At 45.9% G+C, this 13,295-nt stretch overlaps 1 protein-coding gene across 1 annotated transcript; it reads left to right on the top strand.

The window, feature by feature from the left end:
- The first annotated feature begins 116 nt into the window (after window positions 1-116).
- TCEANC2 (transcription elongation factor A N-terminal and central domain containing 2) lies at window positions 117-12,295 on the top strand. The gene is made up of 4 exons (XM_029617531.1): window positions 117-463; window positions 2,716-2,857; window positions 8,284-8,477; window positions 10,553-12,295. Exons 1-4 carry the CDS (start codon window positions 362-364, stop codon window positions 10,739-10,741), a joined length of 627 nt encoding a protein of 208 aa, XP_029473391.1. The 5' UTR covers window positions 117-361; the 3' UTR covers window positions 10,742-12,295.
- Window positions 12,296-13,295: the final 1,000 nt, after the last annotated feature.

Genomic DNA, 13,295 nt, shown 5'->3' with positions numbered 1-13,295 from the left:
CTCTCTATGGGTTTACTAAGCACCTGACGTCATTCCGGGGGCGGGGAAAGAGGGCGGCTGGGGTTCACGTGATATGCGCACCATTTTGAGCGCTAGCTGGGAAATGTAGTTCAAATATTAACCTCTACTGGAGAAAGAAGCCGAAAGCCGTCGGCCGGAAAAACACAAGCGGAAACTGAGGATTACTTTCATTACGTATAGCGGCGGAAATAAAGGGGGCTAGAAATTGAACAGAGATAATGCTAAATGTAAAGGCTTATTACTACTTGCTTTTAGTTTAAGTCGTGTTACATAGCTGTAGGTTTTGTAAGGTAGGCAGTATCTGGTTAAGCATTTGCTTTTTGCGAACGATTTTGATAACATGCATAAATTCGTTATCCGGAAACCTAAGGGGGAAGAAAGGACACAAAAGAAAAACCCAGAGGAAAAGGTTTACCGGCAAGCAACTATAGAGTCTCTAAAGGTGAGGAAGGGAAACGATTCCTTGTAACTGGGGAGAAAGGGGACTTTATGATCCATTTTATTTCGCCGAATTTTCCGAGCCACGTTCTGGTTACATTGAAAATTGATGAAACCGTCATAGTTTAAGAATATTACGTTTTCTCATTAAAATAAATCGGTGAAGTTGTATCATCTTCTTATCTTATTAAAAGGAAAACAAACTCTTACCATATAAATAGGGATCCTCATTTTTGGGTTTTTATTTTCTTTTTTTTTCCTGAGAATTATTCAGGGTTTATTATAAGAACAAAAAGAGGATTAAAATAGATGGAAAAAATGATTTATTTTTCTGACTAAATATCAGTTTGTTTTGGTGGACAAAAGCCAGGACACTCCCGCAGTAGCATGTCCCTCTTTCCCCTAACAGCATTCATCCTTACTGCTGGTGGCTCTAGGCTCCTCTACCCTCCTTCAGTAACATGCTCGCTGTGGCTCCTATGCTCTGCAGCATTGCACCTCTGTTTTGTGCAGGGCCGGGGAGCCTGCTATGAAATGGTTCTGGTGCGTGGTGCCGCTTCAACCTTTGCATCAGTGGCGCCAGACAGCGGGTACTTTAGCTACTTGGGGAGAGGGAGACAGGACTTAAATTCCTGCATGAAGGGACAGGAGGGCAAGCACTTTCACTGGGCGGGGGTAGATTGTGAGCCCTCCAGAGACAGAGAAATTCAATTTGAAGTGTCTGGGGGGGGAAACAAAAAAAAAAGCAGCGTAATAACTAACTAACTTAAATTACTGTACATACTTTGGGCCACACTGGTTTTTAGTAGTGGCAGGAGGCCTTGAAACATTGCATCCACAGCTCTGGAACTACTCTTTAATCAGCCTAAAATTTGGGTGCAAATCAATTTAAAGTGATTGTTACCTTTTGAAAAATCTTGGCATTTATGGGTGAAAATGAGACTACAGCAACATTCAAAATGGGAGACTATGATACAATAAGGCAATTAGACACCAAAAGGAGCAATTACAAAGGTTCAAAGTATGCATGAAGTGTGGAGACTGTTTAAGAATGCCATCATGGATGCCCAGAAGAAGAAGCATAGCTAAATGGTGCTGTGAAATAGGCTACCAAATTCAAAAAAGCATTCTTTAGAAAATGGAAAGCAGGACATAATGAGGAAAACTGAAAGGAGCACAGGCACTGGCAAATTAGATGTAAAACTTTTGAGAACATAAGAACATGCCATATTGGGTCAGACCGAGGATCTATCAAGCCCACCATCCTGTTTCCAACAGTGGCCAATCCACTGCCAAAGAAGCAAAAACTAATTTAAAAATTTTTTTTTTGTTCAAGTACATCTAAAACAAGAAACCTACAAGGGAGTCAGCTGGGTCATTAAATGAGATTTACGCCTGCTTTCTGCAGGCGTAAATCTGCCAACAAAGGTGGGGGGGGGTGTTAGATAAGGCTGGGAGGGTGGGGAAGGTGAGGGAAGGCGGAAGGAAAGTTCCCTCCGAGGCCGCTCCGATTTCGGAGCGGCCTCGGAGGGAACAGGCAGCGCGCGCTGGGCTTGGCGCGTGCAGGTTGCATAAATGTGCACCCCCTTGTGCGCGCCGACCCCGGATTTTATAAGATACGCGCGGCTAAGCGCGTATCTTATAAAATCCAGTGTACTTTTGTTCGCACCTGGTGCACGAACAAAAGTACGCCCGCGCGTACATTTATAAAATCTACCCCTAAGCTTTTCTGGACCACCTCCGATGCTCAAAATCTCGGTTTTACCAGAGTTCAATTTCAAGCCACTTACTGACCTCCCCCAAACAATCCCTAAAGGTCCTTTAAAACAGCTTCTGGATCCTGCCCTAAACTCACTAAAATTTGTATGTCACCAGAGTGTAAAAATGGAAGAAATCCAAACGAGCAAATCAAACTCTCCAGTGGGGCCAGGTAAAGGTTAAAAGGTGTTGGGGGAGAAAGAAGATCCCCCACGGAACTGCACATCCCACTTCCTGTGATAGTGAGCGCCTATCTCTGAAAATGAAGCTTAGGCACCGTGAAACCCTGCCCTCCAACCCTACTTCAGAAGAGCAAGGCCGCAGCCTGACTGGCCGGGGGTCCCCCAGGTCGGGTTTGGGAAGCTCTGCTGCAGAGGCCGGGGTATGAATCAACTTCTGTGGTACAAACGTGACCTTGTTCACAGTGGGATCGGTACTTCTGACTGCTATATGCTTTCTCATTTCAGTTTGACAATTATATGTTATTTTTTTTCCCAGAGAGTTGTAGTTCTAGAAGATATAAAAAGATGGAAATGTCTGCTGGAACATCCTGGCCAAACCCAGGAAAAGCTAGTGGAAGTCTTACAAGAACTGAAGAAGAAAATGCCTTCCAGGGAAGTCTTAAGCTCCACCAAAATAGGTACCAGGGCTAGCGTTGTTATATTTTAATTCATGCATGCATGTGTAATCTCTTGTCTTTTTTCTAAGGTTTCCGAGAGCTGGCAGAGCCTTCCATGGATTATTAATTTACAAGCCGTTAAGCCCGTTAAAACGGGCTACATTACATTTTTTTTTCAGTCCATTTTCAAACACAGCACCCTTCTACACTTTTTTTCCCTCACGCCCCTTCCCCTCGTTCACTCACCCCTTCCCTCCACTCAGTCTTACTCGCCCTCTGTCTCCCACTACCTCCTTCCCCTCACTCTCACCTCCCTCCCATTCCCTCAGTCACTCACCACCCTCTCTCAATCCCATCCCCTCTCCCTCAGCCCTCCTCCACTCCCTTTTTCTCTGTTCCACAACTTCTTACCCTTCCACTTACTCACATCCCTCTGTCTCTCACCTCCCCCTCATTCTCTCTCTCCCCTCACTCTTCCCCACCCCTACCTCCCTCCCTCCCTCCCACACACTCACCCACTCCTCCCTCCCTCCTCAGTCCCTCCCTCCCTCCCTCTCACTCTCTCCTCCCTCACTACTGGCCGCTGCTGCCGCCGCTCCTCGTCACCACCACCGCCATGTTGGTATACGCTTTCTGAGACCGACGTACTTGCCCACACATGCGCAGTAGAGCTGCTCTCTACTGCGCATTTGCGGCACATCGGTCAAGCTTCGTTTATTAGGTTGATACATAAAAGACTTATTTTCCTCATCTCCAAAATTTTGTTTGGAGCGGATTACAGCGTTAAGACCTCCACGGTTTAAATATACATTACATACACGCATAAAGACAATTTAAAATGCTTTGCTAAACAAACATTGGGGTACGTTTTAAAAGACAGCACGCGTGCTGTCTTTTAAAGATTTTATAAGATACGTGCGTATCTTATAAAATCCGGGGTCGGCGCGCGCAAGGGGGTGCACATTTGTGCAACTTGCGCGTGCCAAGCCCTGCACGCGCTGCCCGTTCCCTCCGAGGTCGCTCCGAAACCGGAGCGGCCTCGGAGGGAACTTTCCTTCCACCCTCCCCACCCCCAATTTTTATCTGAAAAGTTACTACTGCCTCCGGGCAGTAGTAACTTAATGCGCACCGGCGCGGCAGGCCCCGACACAGGCCGCTGTGTTGGGGCACTCGGCCATGTCCCCTGGCCACGCCCCCAACCGCCCCTTTTTTGCAAGCCCCGGGACTTATGCGCGTCCTGGGGCTTGTGCGCGCCGCCGAGCCTATGCAAAGTAGGCTCTGTGCGCGCAGGGGTTTTTAAAAGGGTTGTGCGCGTACCTTATGCGCATAACCCTTTTAAAATCCGGCCCACTGTCTTTAGTGTTTTCCTAAAAACCTTAAGGTCTCTTTCGTCTTGCATATTTACAGGCAAGCTGTGCCACAGCTCAGGGACAGCGTATGAAAATATACATTCACGAGTCGACTGTAATCGGGCAGTACGCAGAGGAGGCACTGTTAACAAGCCTTTCCCTGCAGAGCACAATCCTCTTCTGGGGATATAAGGAATAAGATTGTTTGTTTGTTTATTGGTAAAATACACTTTGCCTCTCCATACAATAGTTCATGGGTTATTACAAGCAGTTTCAAACACGCTCTCCATCTGACTGGCAGCCAGTGAAGAGACACCAGAATTGGCGTAATGTGCTCAAACACTGGAATTCTTAGCAACGCTCTGGCAGTAGAATTTTGCAACAATTACAATGCCCGAACGTATGTGTTAGGAAGTCCCACCAGCAAACTGTTACAAAAATCAATTTGTCAAAACACTAAGGTTTGTACTACCGTTCTGAAGGATTCTTGTGGGAGGAAATCTCTTAAGAGCCTTCGTCAATTTTAACTTGTAATATGCTTTTTTTTTTAAATTTTGCAAGTGAGGTCTCATTGTTAATCTACTGACTATGGTAACCACTAAATTTCTAGATTCAGAGACTTATTTTTAAATACCACCGCAGTTTTCCCTATCCACATCAAAACAGTCTTGGCTGTAGTGAATGATAATTTATTATCATACAGGCAATCATGTGCTTCCTGCGTTATCTTATGAAAGTTTCCATCAGGAAAGCATTCCGCCTTATCACATGATACTAAACATTGGATGTCATCGGCATACATAAAATCTTAATGCCCATCCCTTCCAGTTTCTTCGCTGATGGGCTCACGTGTATATTAAACATTGCCGCAGATAATGCGGACTCTTGCGGCACGCCTGACTCCATTTTAACACGGGGAGAGAGGCTTTTCTCGCAGTGTGCTTGATGATATCTCCCAGATAAAAATGAATCAAACCATGTTGCTTGGGAAAGGCTGAAGCCCCTGTGATATTTGGAGTCCTATTTTTAATTTAACAGATGTCTGTGCGGAAACTTGCTGTCTTGAACAGAACCGGAAGCATGTCCAGACGGTGCTCCCACCTGGCTTCGAGATCCATTATGAATTTTTTTTTTTTTTTAATATTTTTATTTTAAATAAGACTTACAGCTTGTGTTTGTGTCGGACGCACTTTTTTGCAGAAACGCCTCCTTAAAGCACGGTTCATCAAAATTCAAATCCCGCCAGATAGTAGCACGATGCTAATTCTGTGAGAGTGCAGGGGTAAATAGTGACCCGTCGCATCCGTTCAGTGGAATCGGAGCACCTCCGAGACTTGGTTCAAATCACGTAATGAAATCCGGCCTAAACAAGAAATTACAAGCATACGTCTTGGAGGCTTTGATATAAAAGAGAGATTTGAGAAGGCAGCATTTTAGTCACAGCCCCCTTCTCAAAGACCCTTCATACACAAAAAGCAAATCTTTTTCAGAGAGAGAGAATACTCTAGAACAGCAGGGCTTGGCATGGGGAGCAATATCGGAAAATTATTTCTTCATGGAACGCTTTTCCCAAGGAAAGCTGTGGAAATAGAATTCAGAAGGGCCTGGCCTGAACACCCAGGATCCCTAGTTGTGAAGGGGAAGCCAGAAATCAATTGGGGGGGGGGGTCTCTGGAACTGCACCGGGACTGTTATTCGGCTGACACCCCCCCCCCCCCCCCTTATCATAATGAAGTATTAGAAAACATTTTAAGATTATCACAGAAACGCAACTTGCACCACTTGCTGAAGGCGAGAGGGAGCTGCGAGAAGCCGGTGTTGTCGGATGTTTGTTCTGCAGGTGGGTGCAGTCTGGTGACTCGCATCCTGCTGGCCCCGCTCCCAAGCAGCTCTTTCAGCTAATAATTCAAGCGCTCGGGTGCTAATCACCTGCAGGCACAAACGCCTTCCTGTTATTGCAGCTAGACAGCAACTGGCCCTGAACGCGCAATGAAAAGAGAGAGAATTTACTTACATCAGACACCATGAGCGTTCGCAGCACTGTGCTCGTATTACTCTCCTGGTGACATCTGCTGAGCCCAAGAAGCTTGTAATCTCTCCAGGGCTGATCTACGAAGCCCTGCTAAAACGGCCTGCAGGGGAGAAAATGGGGCCTGTTCACGTCAGTAACGTGGTTCCTAAGCTTGAGCACAGGCAGGCAAGTTAGGGAATCTTGGGAGAAAGAAAAGTGTAAAAAAGCCTGTAAATCAGTCCTGTGACTTCTGGAAGGAAGCCAGGTCCGCTAGCACGAGGAGCACTGTTGGACCTTCCCCTCATCCTTTGAGCCTTTTCCAGGCCCAAGTCCTGCATTGCATTTTCTGTGACTGTTTGCTTACAAGGTTTGGTTCTGTAGATTTATTTATTTATTTTCCTTTCCAGACCTTGCAGGAATATAAAACCTTGGGCATTTTTTCCCTGCTGCTTCAATCCGTCCTAGGGTTACGCAGTAAATGGTGGAAAGGGAAGGCGTTGGCAGCACAAGTAGACCTGGTTTCGGGTGACCAAAATATGCAAATGAATTGTACTCTTAAGCCCAAATGTACCTAAATGTAATTGGGAAATATTCCTAGTGGATTTCCAGAAAACGGAGCAGAGTTGCCACTCTTACTTTTGTAGAACTGCAGTGCATCCTTCACCTTGCCTGGGCGGGAGCTGCAGCCATTGGACGGTAGCGACCCCTCCTGGCCCGGTTCCCCGGGTTCTAGGCAGCTGTCGTCCGTGGCCCCTGTCCAAGCCTTGCTGCAGTGGTTGGCCCAGAGGGGAGAGGGTTAACATGGAGGAAAGCTCGTGGCAGCAGAGGCCCCCTAAAGGAGCAGGAGGAAAGAGCCACACCAAAAATGAAGAGCTGCAGTATGTTAGTCGTCTTTTTTTTTTTTTTAAATTTTGAAATATCCGTGATTATTTTAGATTTATTGATGTTGTATGGCAAGCCCAATATGCAAATCTCCTCCCTCCATGCTCTGACACCCACCGTAAATGCTAAGTGGCGTCCGACTCTAGTCTGGAAAATTTGAAGTTCAGCTGAGGACTAAATCACTCGCTGCAGGACCAAGCTTGAATGTTGATTGATTCATTGCAGAGTGGAGGGCAAGGAAGAGAACGGCAAAGATGTTTTTTCTTTCTTTCTCCATCTTCCCCCTCGTCCTGCTAGCACCCTGGACCCTGCTAGAGGTTCTCATTGATCGCTCAAATAAAGAAGTCTGCCCCCACTTCTGTTTTCCATTAACGTTTCTGCTTGTGGGCTTCATCTCTTCAATGCTTCTCTGCTATCTCTAGGGTCCAAGGACGAGACAGTGGAGAGCCTGTAAATGTTTCATCTTTCTGAAGCAGCAGCAAAAAACTAGGACTCTAGGGACTGAGAGGATAATTTTCATATAATCTGCATAAGGGCAAAGTCAACGGATACTTTCTACCCATGGACCTCGGCTCAGATTTTCAAAGCGGACTGGTGTGCACAAGTCTGCTTTGAAAATTTGTTGGTTGCCCCACCATGTATGTGGACAGGACCTACACGCGTGAAGCTACACCTCTCCCGAGCAGGGGTAACTTTGTGCTCGTAGATTTACACGCCTGCTTTCAGAAATCAAAAATATCTGCATGAGCCTATCTCTGCCGTCTGGAACGCCTCTTGTGGCTGCATGAGGAAGCATGCGTGAAATCGGGTTTCAGGTTGATTTTCAAAGACCGTTTCCACCCATAAAAGCAGTGAAGCATGCAAGCAGCTCCCTGGAAGAGGGCCCGTGAGATTCACTTTCTTGAACTTGCAAGTGTGGGAGTTGCCATGAAGACCAACTGGTATCAGAGGGCGGGATCAGAGGACTAATTGTATACATTGTCTGTCTGTCTGTATTTTGACAAAAATAGGAAGTCTGAAGTGAATGTTTGCTGGAAATGTAAAAGAAAGAAGGCAGCTGAGATCTCTGCCAGATAGCCTGGGCTACTTTGCTAATGCCACAGGTTTGCCCTCGCTTATTGCATTATCAGTATTTTTCCTTTTGTTATTAAAGGCGTATTGTACCTCGATTCAGAATGACATACAGCCTGTTCTTTGCACTGTAGGCCACACTGTAAACACAATGCGCAAACACACGGACCCGAACATTGCAGCCTTGGCAAAAGAAGTCTATGCCCAGTGGAAAACATTCCATGCAGAGAATAGAAACAAACCGTCGATCGAAGTCAGGAGCGATGCCAAGTCGGAAAGTCTGCGAAACAGCGCCCGGAAGCTGCTGTCTGAAGCACTGCAGCTGCAGGTAACACACGGAGTGGGCTTTCTGGGGGCTGAGGGATCAGAAAGCAAAACTCAAGCTTTTTATTTTTATTTTTTTTAACTAATTTCGATAGGAAAAAAAAAGCCCCTTTTGTGAGAGAGGTTAGATTTTTTTAATATAGCCTTGTGTTACCCTTTCTCTGATCTCTTGCTTATCACCATCCCTGGGACACAATCTGAGAGCACGCCACCAAGTGCCAGCTCGATGATAGGCCTTGCCCAGAGGCACCAAGATGCTGGGATCCAAAGATGGATGAATTGGGTCTGAACTAGATTTTGTTTTTTGTTTTTTTTGCACACTTATTTTCTTTTATTTATTTTCTTTATTTAAAAACTCTTCTATACCGTCATTAAGTTAGATAACCATCACATCTGTTTACAGAAAGGCACGATAACGAAAATTGAGTGATATAGATTACAAATTAAACATGTGCCATCATAGTACGGTAACATTTTAGTACAATAGGCTTAACTTACACATAGTTTATCTGTTTGTTAGGAAATTATTAGGCAGTTTGAATTTAAAGGCTTGCGGTGCTGCTCTATACTGGGATTATCCTGTGTAGCACTATGAGCCATGAGTAGCTAAGATTTTTTACATAACTGAAAAAATTAAGCTGTCTGCTCCTTTAATTAGAAAGGTATCAACTTGACCGGGGCTGGAGACTAAATGTGGAGATTAAGGGCTATTTCCTCGGTGTAAAATGGTTCAATATGAACACACACTGTGCATGTCGCAGAGGGCTCATGAGATTGGTGTGAGCTGTTTGTTTTGGCCATATATAGAGCCATGTGGTTCCCTTCCATCCAGCACATGGCATAGCCCAGAGGTCTTCAGGGATGACCTTTCCAGGGCTCAGAATCAAATAGTGAAAGATCATTTATTTACTATCAAAGATGTCCATTTTATGTTTTTTTTTGGGGTTTGTTTTTTTTTTTTTTTGGAGAAAACAAGGTACCAAATTTAGATTCTCCTCAGCCCAGCTCTCCCTACATTCATCGCACATTGTCTTCAAATTGCAGGTCTGACCGTGCACTTGCCTGACACCTTCCTTCTGTCCCCCAGCACCCTCACACTGTTCTCTGTGGCTCTGACACAGGCCGAAAATCCATTCTCCAGCAGCAGTGCATGGGAGCTGCTGGCTCTGCTCCGTGGCAGCTTAAACTGTGAGCCTCCGCTGAAGCAGGGCAATAATCCAACAGAACCGAGATGCAGTGGCGATCTGGCCATCTGTCCGAGCTTATTGAACCTTGCAGATTCGGAAGCTGACGTTAGAAGTGTAGCACAGTGTTGTGCCACTGCACCCTTAGAGGCAGTAAATAACCTTTCCTTCATCATTCCAGGCTGCCCTCCAACCCCCCTACAGCAGCCCTGCAAGGAGCAGCTTTGATATTGTGGCTCTGCTCTTTGTCCCCCCCATTAAACAAAAAAAGTTTCATTTTCCCCTTAATTTGTAAAGCACTTTGAGATCGTTATTCAAGCAGAAGCTGAGAGCCGCAATTTAGAAAGCTAAGTTAGGGGCCTGAAAATTCACCTGAATTTAGGGGACTAAAAGTTAGGATTTTACACGCGCAGGCCTGCTATGCATTTGCCTAGATTTAGGCTTCTAGTAGTGAATATCGGTGCGTAAGGACCTAACATTGTTCCCTGCCCTAGTGCTGCCCCACAGCTCCTCACTTTCTAGGAACACAGTGAAACTAGAATCTTAAATTTAGGAACTAAATCCTAGTAAATTTTCAAAAGGGCTAATTTAGGAGCCTAACTCTAAAGGTTAGGCACCTAAACCCTTTGAAAATCAGCCTCTCTGTATCTAAATTCAAGAGAGAGAAAATGCTGCTAAGAGTTTTGCACTCTGCTGGAGAATGGAGCACAAATGTATCCTGACACTGAGCACCCGGGCTGGTGCAAGGAAACGCTGTCCTCGTTTGGATCCTGGTGCATATAACGTCTGCGGAAAGAGCAAAAGAAAGATCCTTAGAATGCCGTCTTTTTTTTTTTTTTTTTTTACATATTATAAACTGAAAGTCCTGAATGGTGTGTGTGTGTTTTATTTCCAGGTGGATCACCCGCTGGCCGAAAACATTGAGCGTGAAGTGTTTCACCTCTGCTCACGGCTCGTCGGTGTCCCGTACCGGAAGACGGTGCGGGCCTTGGTCTTCACCTTAAAGCACAAACCAGAAACCCGAGCCCAGGTCAAAGCCTGCACGCTGGCCGTGAGCACGCTCGTTCAGAGCCATAAAAAGTGACGCCACCGCAGACGCATCTGTGAATGCCAGAAGCAGGCTTTTCACGCGGATGTGCGAATCTTCCATGGTTACTTGGCAGCAGCGGTGCCACTGAATACGGGTGCAGTTAGATACTAGGGCTAAACAGTGTACACGGCACCGTTTCTAGGAATTCAGCATTTTCTTTCTCAAAGAGAACTTCTCCGGCCTGAGACTGTTCATGGAAATGGCATGATGCCCTCGTGTAGCTCTCCCACCTCCAGGCAGGTCTGGTGAACTGAGGTAGATGTCAAATGAACATGCAAAATGAGGGGCTGGAGTGCTGATCTCTACCTGGGTGACTTGTAATATTCAGGAACTGCAACGGGTCAGCTGGGAGCGACCCAGGTTGTGAGAGATCATTTTGGACATGGTTACTGGAATTTTTATATTGGTCCTAGCAAGGGACCACACGCCATACCGTGGGAAGTTGTGACAAGCCGTGATGCATCAGCAAAGATTGGCTGCGTCAGGCTGCTGCTGAGTCTTTGCTTGTTTGCAGAGCTTTGCTGCTGTAGCACAGGTGTAAAAAAGCTGTCCGTATGGCACATGGTGACCCTGAAATGTTTACATGGATGTGAGACCCTTTTAATAAACAGCTTAAGTTGAGAGAGAAATCCAAGGCATAACTGCATGGATGATGATAAATACTGGGACTTAAAAGCGAGACGTTTCTTAAATGTTTAAAAATTCCCATAGTCCCGGCCCTGCCAGTTTTAGTTCAGTAAATGTATTAAAGTAAGACTGAAGACTAGAAGATGGCTACCCTGAGGTCACTGGAGATGATTTTCCCAGGTTTCTTTCCTGTTTTTGCTTTCTGCTATTTTTCCCTTCCAAAATCGTATTTGTCTCCTGGATTGCTGTAGCCCAAGTGCATGATTTTGCTTTTTTTTTTTTTTTAAATTAATGCAAAGTTGCCAAACCCTTGACCATTCTTCTAATGTTTTTAAGATACATTTTTCATGGTATGTCTACTTTTGTTGTGCATTTTTCATATTCTCTGCAAACATGCCTACTTTCCCATCTAATCCTTCGTAAAGACATTGACCAAGACGGGGGCCTAGGTTAGATCCCTGGGTCACTGCTCTGCATGGAGGATCGCTTTCTGAGTCTGCCAGGCCTGAGAGATTGGGGACCAGTGTCACATCCACTGCACCCCACTGATTTACTACTCTGGTCATTTTATCAAAGCAAGGAAGCAAGTTTGGTAAGATTTCCCCCCTGTGCAACCTTGTTGCCTATGATCCTGTAGCCCACTAGCTTCAAGGTACTGCACTATTATTAGTCCTGGGGGAATTCCGCGCTATTGTGGAGCAGACCCCACTGTACCACAAGCGACCCCCATCCTGCTTGCGGTGAAGAGCAAGGAGGTCCCAGCATGCTGCGTGTCAGTGAGGTAGAAGGAGGCCCAGGCACGCCGCGTCATGGCAAAGAGGAAGGAAGCCCCAGTGTGCCACGTCATGGTGAAGACGGAGGTGCAAGTCCCAGCATGCCACGAGTGAAGCAAGCCCTGCTGAGTCTGGGCGTAGTGGTTGTGTAAGAGACTGAGAGGCTGTGTGTAGAGGTATCTGTTTAAGTCTGCAAGCTGGTGTGTGTGTGTGTATGGGAGAGCATGAATAAGGGTGTATGTGCCTGAGAGAGTCTTTGTGAGGCAATTGTGAAGGAATGTGTACATGTGTGAGAGACTGGGAGCTGGTGTGCCTGAAAAAGAGTGTGTATAGGTGAGGGTGTATGACTGTGAGGGAAGGAGCCTCTGTGAAGGGATATGTGTGTGAGAGAGAGAGGGAGCCACTGTGCAGGGGTATGTGTATGAGAGTGAGAGAGCTTGTATGAGGGTGTATGCATGAGAGAGGGAGCCCGTGTGAAGCGGGGGGGGGGGTGAGAGGGAGCCTGTGTGAGAGGCAGTACTGAGAGAGGGGTCAAACTCTGGGAGTGGATATAGAGGGGAAGGGGAGAGATAGTGGAGGGTGAAGGAGTTTGGGGGCCTGAGAAGACAAAGTGAAAGGAGATTGGCCAGGGTAGCAGGGAGGAAGGGAGGAAGGGATATTTTTACAATGTACTTCTAGGGAGATTCTGCTCAAAATAGTTAAAGCTCTACAGGTTTTAACTAGTACATTTTTTCTCTGTATTATATTTTAAATGAATTACTTAAACAGTGTTATGTATATTGTGCTGTTTTAACCACTATAAAGTATCCAGAATGTTGCAGAATTTTCAATTTATTTGCACAGAATTCCCCCAGATGTAAAAGGCAATGCAATAAAGCATTACAATCACTATAGGATAGGGAAGCCAAGGAACAACTTCCACTTCTATTCTGTCTTGGCCAACTGGGGTCTTCAGTTGTATAGGGCTTGTAAGACACTTACGTTGGTCCCCGTGGCTTTATGCCAGGGTCACGGTTCTGTTGTAGTCACTAACTCGCTTTGAACGAGCTTTTTCACACTCCCAGAATCTACTAATTCCTGGGCTAGAACACCATTTAGCTCAACAGCACTCACAGAAGTAGAAGCTCCCTGGCTGGAGACATCCATGA

Source organism: Rhinatrema bivittatum, chromosome 10 (assembly GCF_901001135.1).
Source record: "Rhinatrema bivittatum chromosome 10, aRhiBiv1.1, whole genome shotgun sequence".
Lineage (NCBI taxonomy): Eukaryota > Metazoa > Chordata > Amphibia > Gymnophiona > Rhinatrematidae > Rhinatrema > Rhinatrema bivittatum.
This window is presented reverse-complemented; position numbering and strand designations above follow the sequence as displayed.

Excerpts from the sequence above, each read along its gene's own strand:
- TCEANC2 (XM_029617531.1), top strand. The coding sequence starts at position 362 with ATGCATAAATTCGTTATCCGGAAACCTAAGGGGGAAGAAAGGACACAA. Across the intron at positions 464-2,715 it reads CAACTATAGAGTCTCTAAAG|AGAGTTGTAGTTCTAGAAGA; the intron begins GTGAGGAAGGGA and ends TTTTTTTCCCAG. Across the intron at positions 8,478-10,552 it reads CTGAAGCACTGCAGCTGCAG|GTGGATCACCCGCTGGCCGA; the intron begins GTAACACACGGA and ends TTTTATTTCCAG.